This window comes from Pituophis catenifer, unplaced genomic scaffold (genome assembly GCF_029215685.1).
Source record: "Pituophis catenifer annectens isolate HBS135680 unplaced genomic scaffold, rPitCat1.0.hap2 SCAF_2, whole genome shotgun sequence".
Lineage (NCBI taxonomy): Eukaryota > Metazoa > Chordata > Lepidosauria > Squamata > Colubridae > Pituophis > Pituophis catenifer.
In genome coordinates this window covers 86,578,644-86,592,448 of record NW_027256882.1, presented here as the reverse complement: position 1 = coordinate 86,592,448, position 13,805 = coordinate 86,578,644, and the positions used below count along the sequence as shown (strand labels likewise).

The window sequence follows — 13,805 nt, the reverse complement described above, 5'->3', positions numbered from 1 at the left end:
TGCTGAGTTGTGTATGTGAGATGAATCTTGGATTCAGACATGCCATTACTTGCATTTTTCAACACATACACAGAGAGAGAGAGAGAGAGAGAGAGATCCCTTATGTCCAAGGCAGTGCTCAGTGCAAAAAAAAAAAGGGGGGGGATTTTTCTGACATCCAACTCGAGACAATGTTTGTTGGGGTGTTGGGTAAACAAGATAAGCTGGTGTGCTTGCTTGTTTCACATGGAAGACATAGTTTCCAGGCTAGTAAGCAACAGGTCATTTTAAATGTGCAGAAATCCCTATAAATGGGTGGAACAGGTAAGCCATTTGTGTTTGTCAGAAAGTAGACAGGTTTAAAGGCTATCTTCCTAACATCTTTACAGCCCAAGGGCCTTTAGCAGTTCAGACTAAAGGACTTTTCCATTTAGATGCTTATGATTGCTGGGTTGAATGCAGCAAAGTGACAGGAATGTTCAAGCATTTAATGATAATCTAAGACATGAGTAGTGTGGGGGGAGAAGCCCAGAGGAGTCAATAGGGCTCAGAGACCAGATGATGGCATTGACTTAACCAAGGGTAATATTTATCTGTAGAGGCTTGGATGCAGAAAAGCCTTTTGATAAAATAGTAATTTTGGTCATTTTTGTGCATTTTTTTTTGTAAGGGATTCTTACAAAAGGGATGCGTACCTTTCGCCGCGCCCTGAAGACTCTTTTATTCCAACAAGCCGGGTTGGCCTAATATGAATTTTTAAATTGGGTGTTTGTTAATTTTTAATTTCATGGGCCAAATTTTATATATTTGTTTTTTTAAATTGTTCTTAAATTTTGTGGTTTATATGTGTTTTAATATGGCTGTACACCGCCCTGAGTCTTTTGGGAGAAGGGCAGTATAGAAGTTCAATAAAATCTAAAAATCTAAAATCTAAATTCTGAAAGTGTATTATTTATTTCCAAAAATATCAGAGCTAATGGGAATTTTAGCAGAGAATAAAGCAGGCTGTCCTTTCTCAGTTTTACTGTTTGATTTGCATTTGGAAACTTAAGCTTATGCAATTTGGCAGTGAGGAGAAGTCAGTTTGTCCTTTTCAGGGAAGGAGAACATAAAGTACTGTACAATAGAATAGAGTACTCAAATGATCAGGTAGATTTAGGGATAGAGTTCAGATTAAGGTTACATCTTCGTTGACAAACCTCAATCTTCCATATCAATTAATTGATGGTTTTTGAGACTTTTTGATACAATATTAACTGATTTGAAATGGGACTGAAGTTTTGGAGGACCTCTCTGGACAGTTTTGAGATGGTCATAGAATAGCAAACTTGAGCATCCAATACATGAATGGCAATACAGAACCATTTGGGAACATCTTTGTCCCAGTTCCATAGATTTAAAATTATAAATAAAACTCATGTCTGTTAGACACCACTGCATATTTTCAGAAGAAAAAATGGTTGGAAATGTGATTCTCAAAATGCATAGCTGGTTAATTTGATGTAGTTTTGTATCATAATTATGAATTATAGTCCAATGATTTAAATGATAATAAGAAATGGATACTGCAGGTGTTGATGATTTCAAAGAAATAAACAAACAAATAAATGATATAATTTGTTACAAGTCATTCCATTCTCAGTTATTACAGCAGTCAGAAGAACTTATATATCTTTCTACATTTGAACAAACATTTTATCACCAAAAGTCCTGATTGGAGGATTGTTTTGAAATGTGAACTGCATTCACTACTTTATATGTTCAACTTTGCATTTTTTCCTATTTTTATATTAACTGACTTAATTTTAATAATTTGATTCTGTAATAAGGTCCATGCGTGTCTCTCTGAGTGTAAAAATGTCTTGCTTGGGGCACAAGAGATGTAACACTGTTAAATAATTGTTTTCTCTTTTCGGCATACAGTAAAATGTCATTTTAAAGTTTCACCCTTACAGCTTTGTCTGGGAAAAGAAATCACTTAGTTCCGTTCAGTCACTGTATTTGTATGCATAGTTTCATTCTGGTATGGGCACATCACAGTATAGCCATCCACTCATTTTCTTAAGTCTGTTTTTATCTTTGAAGAAATCATTTCTTATTATTCCACATGGACCCAGTGGACAAGCAGCAGAGTGGCACTGCTACATTTTTCATAAGTCATGAGCATGATTACCAGAACCATTAATACAAAATTATTCACCAGAAGAATAATGCACATAGGGAGCTAGTCACCTACAACAGTCTGCAGCAAATATGACTTCCTTATCCCTGCATACAAGGTATACAAATAACCTTAAAAGAAAAAGCATTAAACCATCAATGTTTTGTTCTTTTCATTTATTTAGCTTGGTTGGCTATATCTGATTCTATTCATTCTGGCCTGCAGAACATAAATAGAATTGTACGTTTTTGTAGTTGTGTAACAGGCCATCTTCCATTTTCTTTCCAGACCTGAAGATGCGACATGGGCTGCGCACCTATGAGTTGGAACGCTCTTGTTGCTACGATGCGCTGCTCCTGGATGAAGAGAGGGGCCGGCTTTTTGTGGGAGGGAAAAACTACATGGCATCCTTGAGCCTGGACAACATTAGCAAGCATGACAGGAAGGTAAGAAGCCTATGAACTGCACGGACCTGTACCTCAACCAGTGGTGTGTTCCAACCGGCTTTATTACCGGTTCTCTTCGTGCACGCGCTTCGCACACGATCGCTCCGCACAAGCGTGTTAGGTATCTGCCCAGCTGAGGTGCGGCCATCAGCTGGGCTAAAAAAGAAGAAATAAAGGTAGGAATAATGCCCAGCTCCCAGACAAAGAGAACCGGTTCGGTGACGTCACATCATCACTGCTACTGGTTCGGCCGAACCGGGCTGAACCGTGAAGAACCCACCACTGACCTCAGCCTGGCTCCTCCAGGGATTACAGTTCTGCCATCCCCATCAGTACAACCAATGGCTGTGTTGCCCTGGAAAGACACAATGTAATTGTTACCCTACCCAAATATTCCTTCCCCTCCCTTTTGTTAAAGAGGGAATGGCTATTCCATAAAAGTGGAGGATATTTGTCCCAGTTTATACAGGTCCCACTATCCGTGAGAGGGGCAGCAAATAAATGTGATAAATAAAATCTATTTGGAGATTACCGAGGACCAACTACATGCTGTAAACTGCTTGGGTTTGAGAATTTGGTGGGATACAACTGTTTTATTAAGAATAAAGAACAATATTATTCAGACATTTTAAAATGTTTGTTCTCCAATGGCCTGCTCTGGTCTGGAATTTATCGCAGCTTCTCTTCCCTGAGGAAGGAGACATTCTCCTCATCATGAGAATGAGCCTCACAAAATGTCTCTGGGAAGGTTCCCTGCTTAATGAAATGGGATGGAGGTGGGGGGCAGAGTGTGCTGATATTCTCTATCCTGGACTATCGGTGGAAACTGCATTCTGGCCCAGCAGGAGAAAAGCTTTGAGGACACAATACAGCCAAACCACCTTTGACCCCTTTCTCCTGAAGCACCAGTTTTCTGTGGCAGCACTTCAGTTTGGGGAAATCTCTGCTTCGAGAGATTAGTTCATTCACTGCTCAGTTTCTGCACATTTGCTGTTTAATTTTAAAAAATAAGAACTGAGGCTTTTATTGCTTTTTGTCAGATTCTTTTTGCAGTGGCTTTATACCTATTGTCAAGCACTTTTTTGTTTTCACAAAGAGTTAATGTCTGAAGGATAGCCAATGGATTGCTTGATTGTGTGCTTGCTTGCTTGTTTGCTAAACAAATACCCAACTAACACACAGTGGCTTTTAAATGTAAAACCAATAAAATTAATTTGGGTGAGCTGCACTATGCAAAGCATTCATGACGATCTCAGCCTTGCAGTCCATCAGTCCACCCTTACTTTTACAGCGTTCTGCCTCCCTTCCTGATAGCACTAGGACATAAACAGCAGAGAAATTGTGGATCCGGACTAAGGGAAAACACCAGCATTCCAATGAATAGCTTTTAGTACCAGAGCTTTAATAGTATTAGACAATAATGTGATGAATGACTGGACTGGAAGATCACCCCCCCCCCCACCTTGGTGTGGCATTGGTTGGTTTTGCTATTAATTTCCTCCATCTTTGCTCTCACAGATTTATTGGTCTGCACCTGTGGAATGGAGGGAGGAATGCAACTGGGCAGGCAAAGATATCAATGTAAGTGACCATTGGTGGGGGAGATATTAATTAAGCTATATATGCCATTGGTTCTTATTTTATTGTTGCTTTATTTTAATTTAATGTTTTACTGTTCTTACTTCTTTGTATCATCATCATTTTTTTGTAATTTGTATTTTCTCATACCTGCTCTTTGACCATAAATAAAGGCATACACCCAAACAAGCATCCAAGGCATAAAGTGAAAGGGCTAAGAAGCACTAGGAGATGTGATGCTTCCAGAGTGAATGAACAGAGACCCAGAAATACTTTCATTCTATTAATGGGCACTAAATTAAGTTAACTTGAGCTTGGATGGTCCTGATTCGCCTAAGACCGTTCATTGTTGTAGATGCCGTTGAGCATCTTATAGAAGTGAAGTTTGTTACCTGTAAAATGTTTTCTCTCTTCCCAGTCTGTCAACCGGTGGTATTCTGCCCTAACCCCCTGTGAGACCCCATAAGGGCTGGAAGGGTCACTTAGAGGGACTGGTTTGTGCACTTAGAGATTCTTCTTTTGCTTTGACCCATCCTGACCTTCCAGGAGATAAGAAAAAGGTTCCCAGCATTTTGGCAGGAGCGGAGATGAACCAGGACACCTTCAGATTTATGCCTTGATAAATGTCAGGCTCAGCAAGAAGGGGCTCAACACCCTGGTTATAACTCATAGAGGTTGTCCAAAAAAGGAGCCACATGAAGTCAAGTCTACAAAAAGAAGCTGAGTGAGATGGGGTTTCTTCAGATCAGGTTCATCCCCCCCCTCCAAATAAATACATATTATGTAGTTCATCAAAACATATAGTAAATTTGCCCATCCAATAAGATCTCAGCCCTGAAATGCTCTTTAAAAACATTTTATCTCCTTATGGAAGATCAGCAGGGAGGGTTACCAGCATGAGCGTTGTGTATCATAAAATGCAGTGGTGGGATTCAAATAATTTAACAACCGGTTCTCTGCCCTAATTATTTCTTCCGACAACCAGTTCATCAAACTGCTCAGAAAGTTAACAACCAGTTCTCCCGAAGTGGTGCGAACTGGCTGAATCCCACCACTGATAAAATGGGAATCTTTACAGAAAAAAATCACCTCTGAGCCCACAGGAGCAGACTGTCTCTGGGGCACCCTGTGGTCAAACCTCAGAGGGATGCCTCCCTCAGGCTTGAAAATTCAACTTGAAAGCTTATTGATAGCCAGTGCAGCGGAGTGCACCAGAGAATTATTATTTCTTATTTATTTTTACAGATGTTAGTCACTTAACTTTTAGTAACACTAACATCCTTGCTGCTCTGTTGTTACGAACTGGAGCCTTTTTGCCACCTCTAAGGGCAGTCTCATGTAAATTATTTCAGAATAATCTAAATAGTATAGTAATAAGGGCATGAGTAAGAGAGATGTAGGACCTAAAAAATTCAAGATCAAGATTGTGGATATGTTCAGGTGCTTGTAATGTTGGGACCTGAACTGCTAGAATCCATAGAACTGATGGGATTGGCAGGGAAAATATATGGTTCATGTTCCCAATAGTTGGCTTCCCTAATTCCTAAAATGGCTGCTGAAAAAGAGAGACCAACTTTCCCCCATTGCTGTTTCTTAGCTTCGATTGAAGTGCTGGGACATTTTCTCTGTTTGAACACTAGGCATGGCATGCTGCAGTGAACTCTGATGGCCCTTTGGCCAAGTGCAGGCAACTGTGATGTGGTCATGATAGCTTCATAGGCATAGTTAAATATTTGCGTATTGAGCAACAGCAAAATCAAGTAAGACTGACTCCAGGGGAATGTATGAAGCATCAACAATACAGTTACTGGCTTCTCATAATACACATGGCCTAAATTAAAAGGGCTAGGTCGGTAGTTTATGATATTATGGAAAGTCAGCCATATCTTAGCATCTTATAGGAAGTAAGACATCCTGTTATGTCATAATGTGGTTTATTTGATTGGGCATGTCATGTTATGCAACCAGAGTAATTGCATTTTGCTAACATGTATTTAGGATTTAGTGTATTGTATAATGGCAGTGGTCTTACTGTGAATAAAGCAAAGAAGGAATACGGTCCATTTAGTGGAGTACAAATATCAACAATAGATCAGTAGCTTCAAACAGGGCCTTTACAATTGTCCCCAGTGGGACTAAATCAAGGACTTTTTGCCTATGATACAAGTGGTGTTCTACCATTGAGTTACAACTTTTATTCTGCATCAAGGAAACAGACCTAGAAACAAAATCCCAGCAAGGAGGAGATTGGAGTAAAGACAGCTGGGCATAGGGCCAACACAAGTGTTGTCCCAAGTCATATTATTCCTGCTTAAAACTCAAATGAGTTGCCATGGCACCATTCCAAAACACAACAGAAAGGACATGTGGTGCAGGAACATCTCTTTCTGCTCCTGCTTTTGCTCGATTCATTGGCAGAGCAGAAAAGTCAGAGCAGCCATGAGGCACTTCTCTTTCACAGGTTTCATTCCAGATAGAAATCCAGCTAATCCTGCTGGAGAGATCGCTTTTCTGCTCCACTGAGCCCAGTAGATAGCAAGGAGGCTTGGGGGGTGAGGGAGGGCAGATGGCCAGAAAATGAGACTGCTATTGATGGAGGAGAGGTGCCTCTTTCTGTGCTGGAATCCCACCCCCTAACCCCAATAGCTCTCCATAGTTAATCTGTTTGGTCATCCTGCAAAAGGAGTCGGGGTTATTTGTCTTCTTGGGCTACTCAAAAGTGATGACAGGATGTGACAACCTCAGACCTGTTTACTTAAAATCTCCACAGTAGGTTGTGGAGACAAATGGTTGAGATCCATCTGTGTGTGTTTGTGTATAAGAAAGAGACAGAAAGAGAAAAAGAATGAGAGATTTTTAGCATGTCCCCTGTTGTAATTAATTAGTACATTTAAGTTTTGACAGCCATGCCATTTTAGACAAAGCAAACACTTCCCTGCTGTGTCCTGTTCAGAGGAATATGCTTCCTAATCAATGATGGTTCTGTATTAGAACATCATACATATAAAGGGGACGATCCTACCAAATGGCTTTTCTTCCAATTAAAAACAGTAGCCCAGTTTGCCTCTGTTCTGCCATGAGAATGGAAGTAACTCACAGAGCCATTCTGTTTTGTTATGGGAATGATTCAGAAGCAGAACATTTATCACAGAACAGAGCAAAACTCCCAATTCCCAGTATGATTAACTAAGGAATATGAGCACTGTTCCCTGTGTACAGGTTTATTCACAGTTTTGAAACCATTTTGAAAGAGATGGAGAAAAGACCGGGTCTGTGTAAAACTTCACTTTCTTTATGACTGAAGTTTGCTTGAATTCAGTGCTAACATCACAAACTAGATGAAGCATTACCAAAGTATTAGCTACAAGATCTGACTATGGCTCTCAGGTTGATATCAATTAAGAGAGGAAATTAATTTGATTTAAGCAACTAGATTCAAGGTCGAGAAGCATTCGATGAGAGGAAAAGAAGAACTGTTAAGATGAGAAGTAACAGTCCTGACATACTGAGATGTATTTTGCAGTGGAAGTGATAATGTGATCCAGAACAGCCATGGTCTTGCTCTTGATTAGATCATGCTTATGGCTGCTGGTTAATTAATGCTATGTGGTTTCCCTGTGGGAGTTGGTGCACCCAATTATGGCCAGCTTCTATCAGAACTTTGGTCTAATTTGCTCAACAAATGGTTAAGACAAAATCTACCACTGATCCACAGTCCGGATTTAACTTGCAAACTGACCCAATTCATTTTGCATGGCATAAAGGAAATATATTTCCCAGCCCTGTCCTACCTGCTGTTTGCCTTGAGGGCCATTTGGCACATTGTCACGTGAGTGATGTATTAGTAGTGTAATATGGCCAGGAGAAAAATTCCTCAGAAATTCACTGGCGCATGTCCGGGCTTTGAGAGAGCTGATGAGACAGCAAGACCGGAACATCTGGCCCGTGCCTAATGCAGTGATCTGTCACCATGGCATCTGACTCATTTCCCTTTTCTATTACCAGCAGCTAGGCATGGGAGGCCAACCGTTTTCTGTCCATTGAGCATAGTCTTTGTTCTTGGATTTTGGTTTCCCTTGGCTGCTGGCTCACAAGTGTCAGTGACTTTAACCTCAGAGAGAAGGCTCAGAAAGAAGATCCAGGATTTTTCCAGAAGGGGACATCTTGCCTGCTAAAAAACATAAATGCAAAATGGCACATAGGGATTTTGGGTTGAGATTACAATTACGGGTTATTAGGATTCTACAAAAGGGAAGAAAACGGCATGAAGAACTGAGTGGTCCCAATTAATCATAGGTTCAGATGCAGCTGCAGTCAAATCCTTTCATGAAAACTGACAATGTTTTCACAAAAAACATTCTTTTCCCTTTTCTAGAGGTTACACCTTCACCTTCTCTTTCTTCTTGTCCTGTTCTTTTTTAATTCCTGGAACTGAAGATGTAGATACAAAGCAGTTTGGTATAGTGGTTAAGGAACCAGGCTAAAAACCAAGAATCCACAAGTTCTAGTTCTGCTTTAGATATAAAGCTTAGTTGAGTGTCCTTAAGCCAGTCATTCTCTCTCAGCCCTAGAAAACAAGCAGTGATAAACCACTTCCAAATATATTTATTTATTTATTTTATTAGTTTGTCAACATATACAAGATAGCAAGTATAAATATGAACATGGACATGAACGAAGGAAATGAATACAGATAAATGGGGACAGTAGGAACACTGGTGCGCTTATGCACGCCCCTTTTACGGACCTCTTAGGAATGGGGTGAGGTCCACGGTAGACAGTTTAAGGTTGAAGCTGTGAGGGTTTGAGGATGTAAGAACGGAGTCAGGTAGAGCATTCCAGGTGTTGACCACTCTGTTGCTGAAGTCGTATTTTCTGCAATTGAGTTTATTGCAGAACAGTTGGTAGGAGGCAATGCTGATTTAAACACACACACACACACACACACACACACACACACACACACACACACACCGGGGGGGGGGGAGAGAAAGATACAGATATAGATATGTTAGTTAGTTTCCCCAGTTCTAATTAGTTTCTCCACTTCTAGCTATGATCATTGCAGTGATCCTGGACATTGCTCTATCTTTTTGTTGTGAGACTTCCTTTCTATAACTCAGTGCAGGTGCCTTCTTTTACTAGTGATACCTTGCTAATAGTTTCAAATTGTTTCTTTTATGGCAGCTATTTCTTATAACATTGTAAAACACACATGGGGGTGGGGGGGTGGGGGAAAGGAACATTTTTTATTCAGATTATTGATGGGTATCAGAAGGCAATTACGTGCAAAAGAGGAAGACATGTGAAATGAGAAGGGAAACACAAGAAGCCAAAGAAAATGAAATATAGTCATAAACACCTCCTGTTTGTATGCATTCTCTTAATACATTTTTTCTGGTTTTAAGGTTTGTCTGTTTCAAAAGATGAACCACTGAGTCAGTGGTAGGGTTTTAGCATGAACTCTGCCCTGCCCCCCCCCACCGCTTTGATCCCCTCCTTCCCTGAGCCTTGTGTTGACATTATGGGGACTCTTTTTTCCTCCTCCCCCTCGCCCCCCCACTTCCCTTCGTCTTTGCTTGCAAGTCCTTGCCATTGCACTTGTTTGCTTTGCAACTGACTAATGGCTGCATGTGAAGTGGCTCCTTTTGGCCTGTTCCATTCAACTTTCTTTCAGCCTTTGTGGTTTGTTCTCGGTTACCTCCCAAGAACTATTGGGAGACAATTCTGTAAAGCAGCCTTTCTCAACCTTGGCAACTTTAAGATGTCTGGATTGCAACTCCTAGAATTCTCTAGCCAATATGCCGGCTGGAGAATTCTGGGAATTGAAGTCCACACATCTTAAAGTTGTCAAGATTGAGAAACACTGCTGGAAGGGAGGTTCTTGAGTGCCTGGTGGTGCTGAATGAGGCCCTGGTTATCTTCTCCTTTCCCCACAGTAAGTTTATCATTCCCCCCCCCCTTCTATTCATGGCCCATTTCTTGGGAAGGAAAGGTTGCCCTTCTGCCTGAGTTATTCCAGACATTTAAATAATCTGACACTTTTTAATGAGTAAATCCTGCTTAACACTAAGTCAGACAGATGTTTACCTCCTGACAGAGTTTGTGGTGGGGGGAGGAAGTAGACCTTGTGGCAGTTGAGCAGGGTTCTCTGTGTCTGCTGGTGACAGGCACGAAATCTCCCCCTGTCAATCCCCAAATCTCTTTGATTTTCTGAGTGTTGCATGAAGTTTATGCTGTAGAACTGCTGCTCTCTCTACAGTGCCCCCTGTTGGGAAAAACGGGCAGCAAGATATGCTGTCATCCCAATGAGTCATAGGCTTCACAGCACCACTATTCCATCTCATTTGATGTAAACGAAAGTGAAGGAAGGCTCCCACATGTGCTGGCATTCCAGCAATGTCAGGGGAGGGTATCCATAAGTAAAGAATGCACCGAGACAGCAAATGCCAGCAAACTGTGTTTCAGGTCTTCCTCTGGCCTCTTTTTTCTCCGTTCCCAGTTTTGTCAGCTCTGCAAGCTGCTCTTTTTGGCATCTGAAAGAAGCATTTGATTGGAAAAACGCTCTCTGCTTTTTGCAAGCTTTCCTGTTACTTGATCACTGCCTTCCAGCTATTCTCCTTCCTTCTCTTTCAGCAGGTTTTTTTTTTTCCCCCTAGTTGGAGTCATTTGTTAGGCTTGCTCAGTTAAGGGCTCTGCTCTTGCTTTTCAGGCCGAGTGTATGAATTTTGTTAAGATCCTGCATCTCTACAATCGCACACACCTGTACGCCTGTGGCACTGGGGCTTTTCACCCCATCTGTGGCTTTGTAGAAGTGGGGCAACGTGTGGAGGTGAGTGATACACTAAGGTTCATAAAGTGTACCTAAGTCTGGGGGTAAAGATGAAGGTTACAGAGACTAAAACCTAAGCAAGAGAATCACAGGAGCTCCAAGCTTCTCTTGATGGACATGTTTGCTCCTTTCTCTAGGACTCTGTCTTTAAGCTGGACTTCAAGAGCCTGGAGGATGGCAAAGGCAAAAGTCCCTATGACCCAAATCACACCGCGGCCTCAGTTCTTGCAGGTAAAGGGAGAGGCCCCCAAACAATGACCTATCACCAGGGGTGAAATTCAGGAGGTTCTGACAGGTTCTGGAGAACTGGTAGCGGAAATTTTGAGTAGTTTGGAGAACCGACAAATACCACTTATGGCTGGCCCAAGTGGGGTGGGAATAGAGATTTTGCAGTATCCTTCCCCTGGACTGGGGTGGGAATGGAGATTTTGCAGTATCTTTCCCACAGAACCTGTAGTAAAAAAATTTGAATTCCACCACTGCCTAGCACCCAAATAAAAGTGAGACAAGAAAACCAGACCCATGTAAGATCTCACATGGAATCGTTTGAAACCCTCATTTTTTTCTCTCTCCATCTGCCCTGGAAACAGATGAGATCAGCTGACACTCTATGCCAAAGATGCAGCAGCTGCTGGGATTGTAGTTCATTCGCCTTAAAGCAGTGCCCTCTCCTCAGCTGATGTCTTGAGATCTTTCTCAGGGGCCACACAATAAAGATGATTTGCTACATTCTCTCAGATGTCAATGGAGATTAGGAAGCCAGAAAGCTTTTGAAACATCTCTCTTTTTGTGCTGTGCAGGTGAAGAGCTTTATTCTGGTGTGGCTACTGATCTGATGGGCCGAGACTTTACTATCTTCCGCAGCCTGGGATCGAGGCCTTCTGTCCGCACCGAGCAGCATGATTCCCGATGGCTCAACGGTTAGTGGAGGGTTTGTGAGAAGGGGACCTATAGTGCGGGAAGTGAGTTAGTACTGGAAAGGGAACAATATGGGGGCGGGGGGGAAGAGGGTGAAAGAAATAATGCTCTTTAAAGTATCACAGAATCCAGAATTCATTATTACAAGTCTTGTCTGTCCTGTGGCAAGTCAGGTTGCTCGCTTGTTGTTTAGTAACTTATGAGTGGAAGCTGCCACCTAGTGATCAGAGCTTGTCACTATTACAGCCTGAGATTTCAGAAGAGAAAGTGGAAGGAAAAAACATTAGAATGCTTCTCAGGATATGTGTTTTCTGTTTTGTTTATTTTAATTCATTAATTAGCAATTCTACATTGCTGTTAGGGAATTAGCAGTCTAGATGATTAGAGGCTAGACTAGAGGTTCTAGGTCTAGAGGCTCTAAAAAAAAAAAAAACCAAGGTAGTGATAAGCCATTTCCATATTCCTGCAATAAAAACCACATAGGCATATCCATAAAGTTAGCAGAAGTTGAGCTTAACCTGAAAGAGACATCATGTCTTCTGATCTTTGAGAAAGGTGATCTCCCATGTATACTTAATTTGTGCCTGAAGGATCTTTTGCATAGATATCACAGGAAAATATCTGCTAACATTTCAACTTAAGTAGAAGGAAGACCAGAAACTAAGAAGCATATTGTCCCTGCAACATTGCCTGTTTCTTACCTTGCTTTTCTACCCCTTCTCTAAGCAGCCATTTGCAAACCTAAAAAGAATGGCCAGTGTTGCTTTGTCCTGCATTAATATTCTCTTCCATTTCTTTGTCTCAAGAACCCAAGTTCATTGATGTCTTCTGGATCCCAGAGAGTGAGAATCCTGATGATGATAAGATCTTCTTTTTCTTCCGGGAAACAGCTGTGGAAGGATCCCAAGGCCTGGGCAAACAGAGTTTTGCACGCATTGGGCAAATTTGCCGGGTAGGACTATTGTATGGGCTCCAGTTCTAAAATGAGGATGATCAGGAGGCTTGGGAGTTAGACAAAGTCTGGTGAAGATAGATGGCTAGGAGTTGGCCCTGACTTTATTGAAAGGGTGAGGATCCCGGCCCTAGAGTAAATGTTTCCAAGGAATTCTACAGCAACAACTGGCTGTTGAAGTATCCAAAAAGGATTCCAGCACAGCAATGCTTTGAAAGCAGTAAAAACCAACCTCTGACCCGTGTTCATGGAAATTCTTGATCATCCGGGTCATGGTTGTCCCAAAGGTGCTTTTTTCCCAAAAGGCAATTGGACTTTCCTGTTATGTTTTGTTTTTCTTAGAAAACATTTCGCTTCTCATCCAAGAAGCCTCTGAAGAACTGAAGAAGTTTCTTGGGTGAAAAGTAAACCATTCTTTAAGAAAAAATAAGGTCCAGTTGCCTTTTGGATAAAGACATCTTCGGGACAACCTCTCACCCCCATTTTAAGGTGTGCATTAAGTTCTATGTCCAACTGAGCCCATTTGCATTAAAAATTATGAGCTCTTTGAAGATCCCTGAATCAGCTGGCATCGTTTTCTGTGCTCTCCAACTAGCTTTTTAAATAGGTCTCTTCTTCTCCCTTTAGAATGACATGGGTGGGCAGAGAAGCCTGGTGAACAAATGGACAACATTCCTGAAGGCTCGGCTGGTGTGTGCAGTACCCTGCAGTGATGGAAGTGACACCCATTTTGATCATCTTCGTGAGTGACTATCCATGGGGTTGGAATGGTTCTAAATGAGGAAGATGTTGTCAAACTATCAAGCAGCAGAAATGAGCTTGGAATGAAGCTGACTGAAGGAATAATGCATCTATCTCACACTCTTAAGTCTCTCGTTGAAATCATTGTTTTCCTTCTCTTTTCTGCTGCAACTGAGCAATTCTTGAAAGTTTCTTAAT

At 41.5% G+C, this 13,805-nt stretch overlaps 1 protein-coding gene across 2 annotated transcripts in view; it reads left to right on the top strand.

The window, feature by feature from the left end:
* Positions 1-13,805, top strand: part of SEMA3B (semaphorin 3B) — a 48,358-nt gene that overhangs the window by 19,727 nt on the left and 14,826 nt on the right. For both annotated transcript variants that reach the window (XM_070937089.1, XM_070937088.1), the window contains exons 3-9: positions 2,429-2,586; positions 4,105-4,167; positions 10,877-10,996; positions 11,134-11,227; positions 11,797-11,916; positions 12,721-12,866; positions 13,494-13,608. In XM_070937089.1, the coding sequence (XP_070793190.1) occupies positions 2,429-2,586; positions 4,105-4,167; positions 10,877-10,996; positions 11,134-11,227; positions 11,797-11,916; positions 12,721-12,866; positions 13,494-13,608 (816 nt within the window). The remainder of the gene's footprint in view (positions 1-2,428; positions 2,587-4,104; positions 4,168-10,876; positions 10,997-11,133; positions 11,228-11,796; positions 11,917-12,720; positions 12,867-13,493; positions 13,609-13,805) is intronic.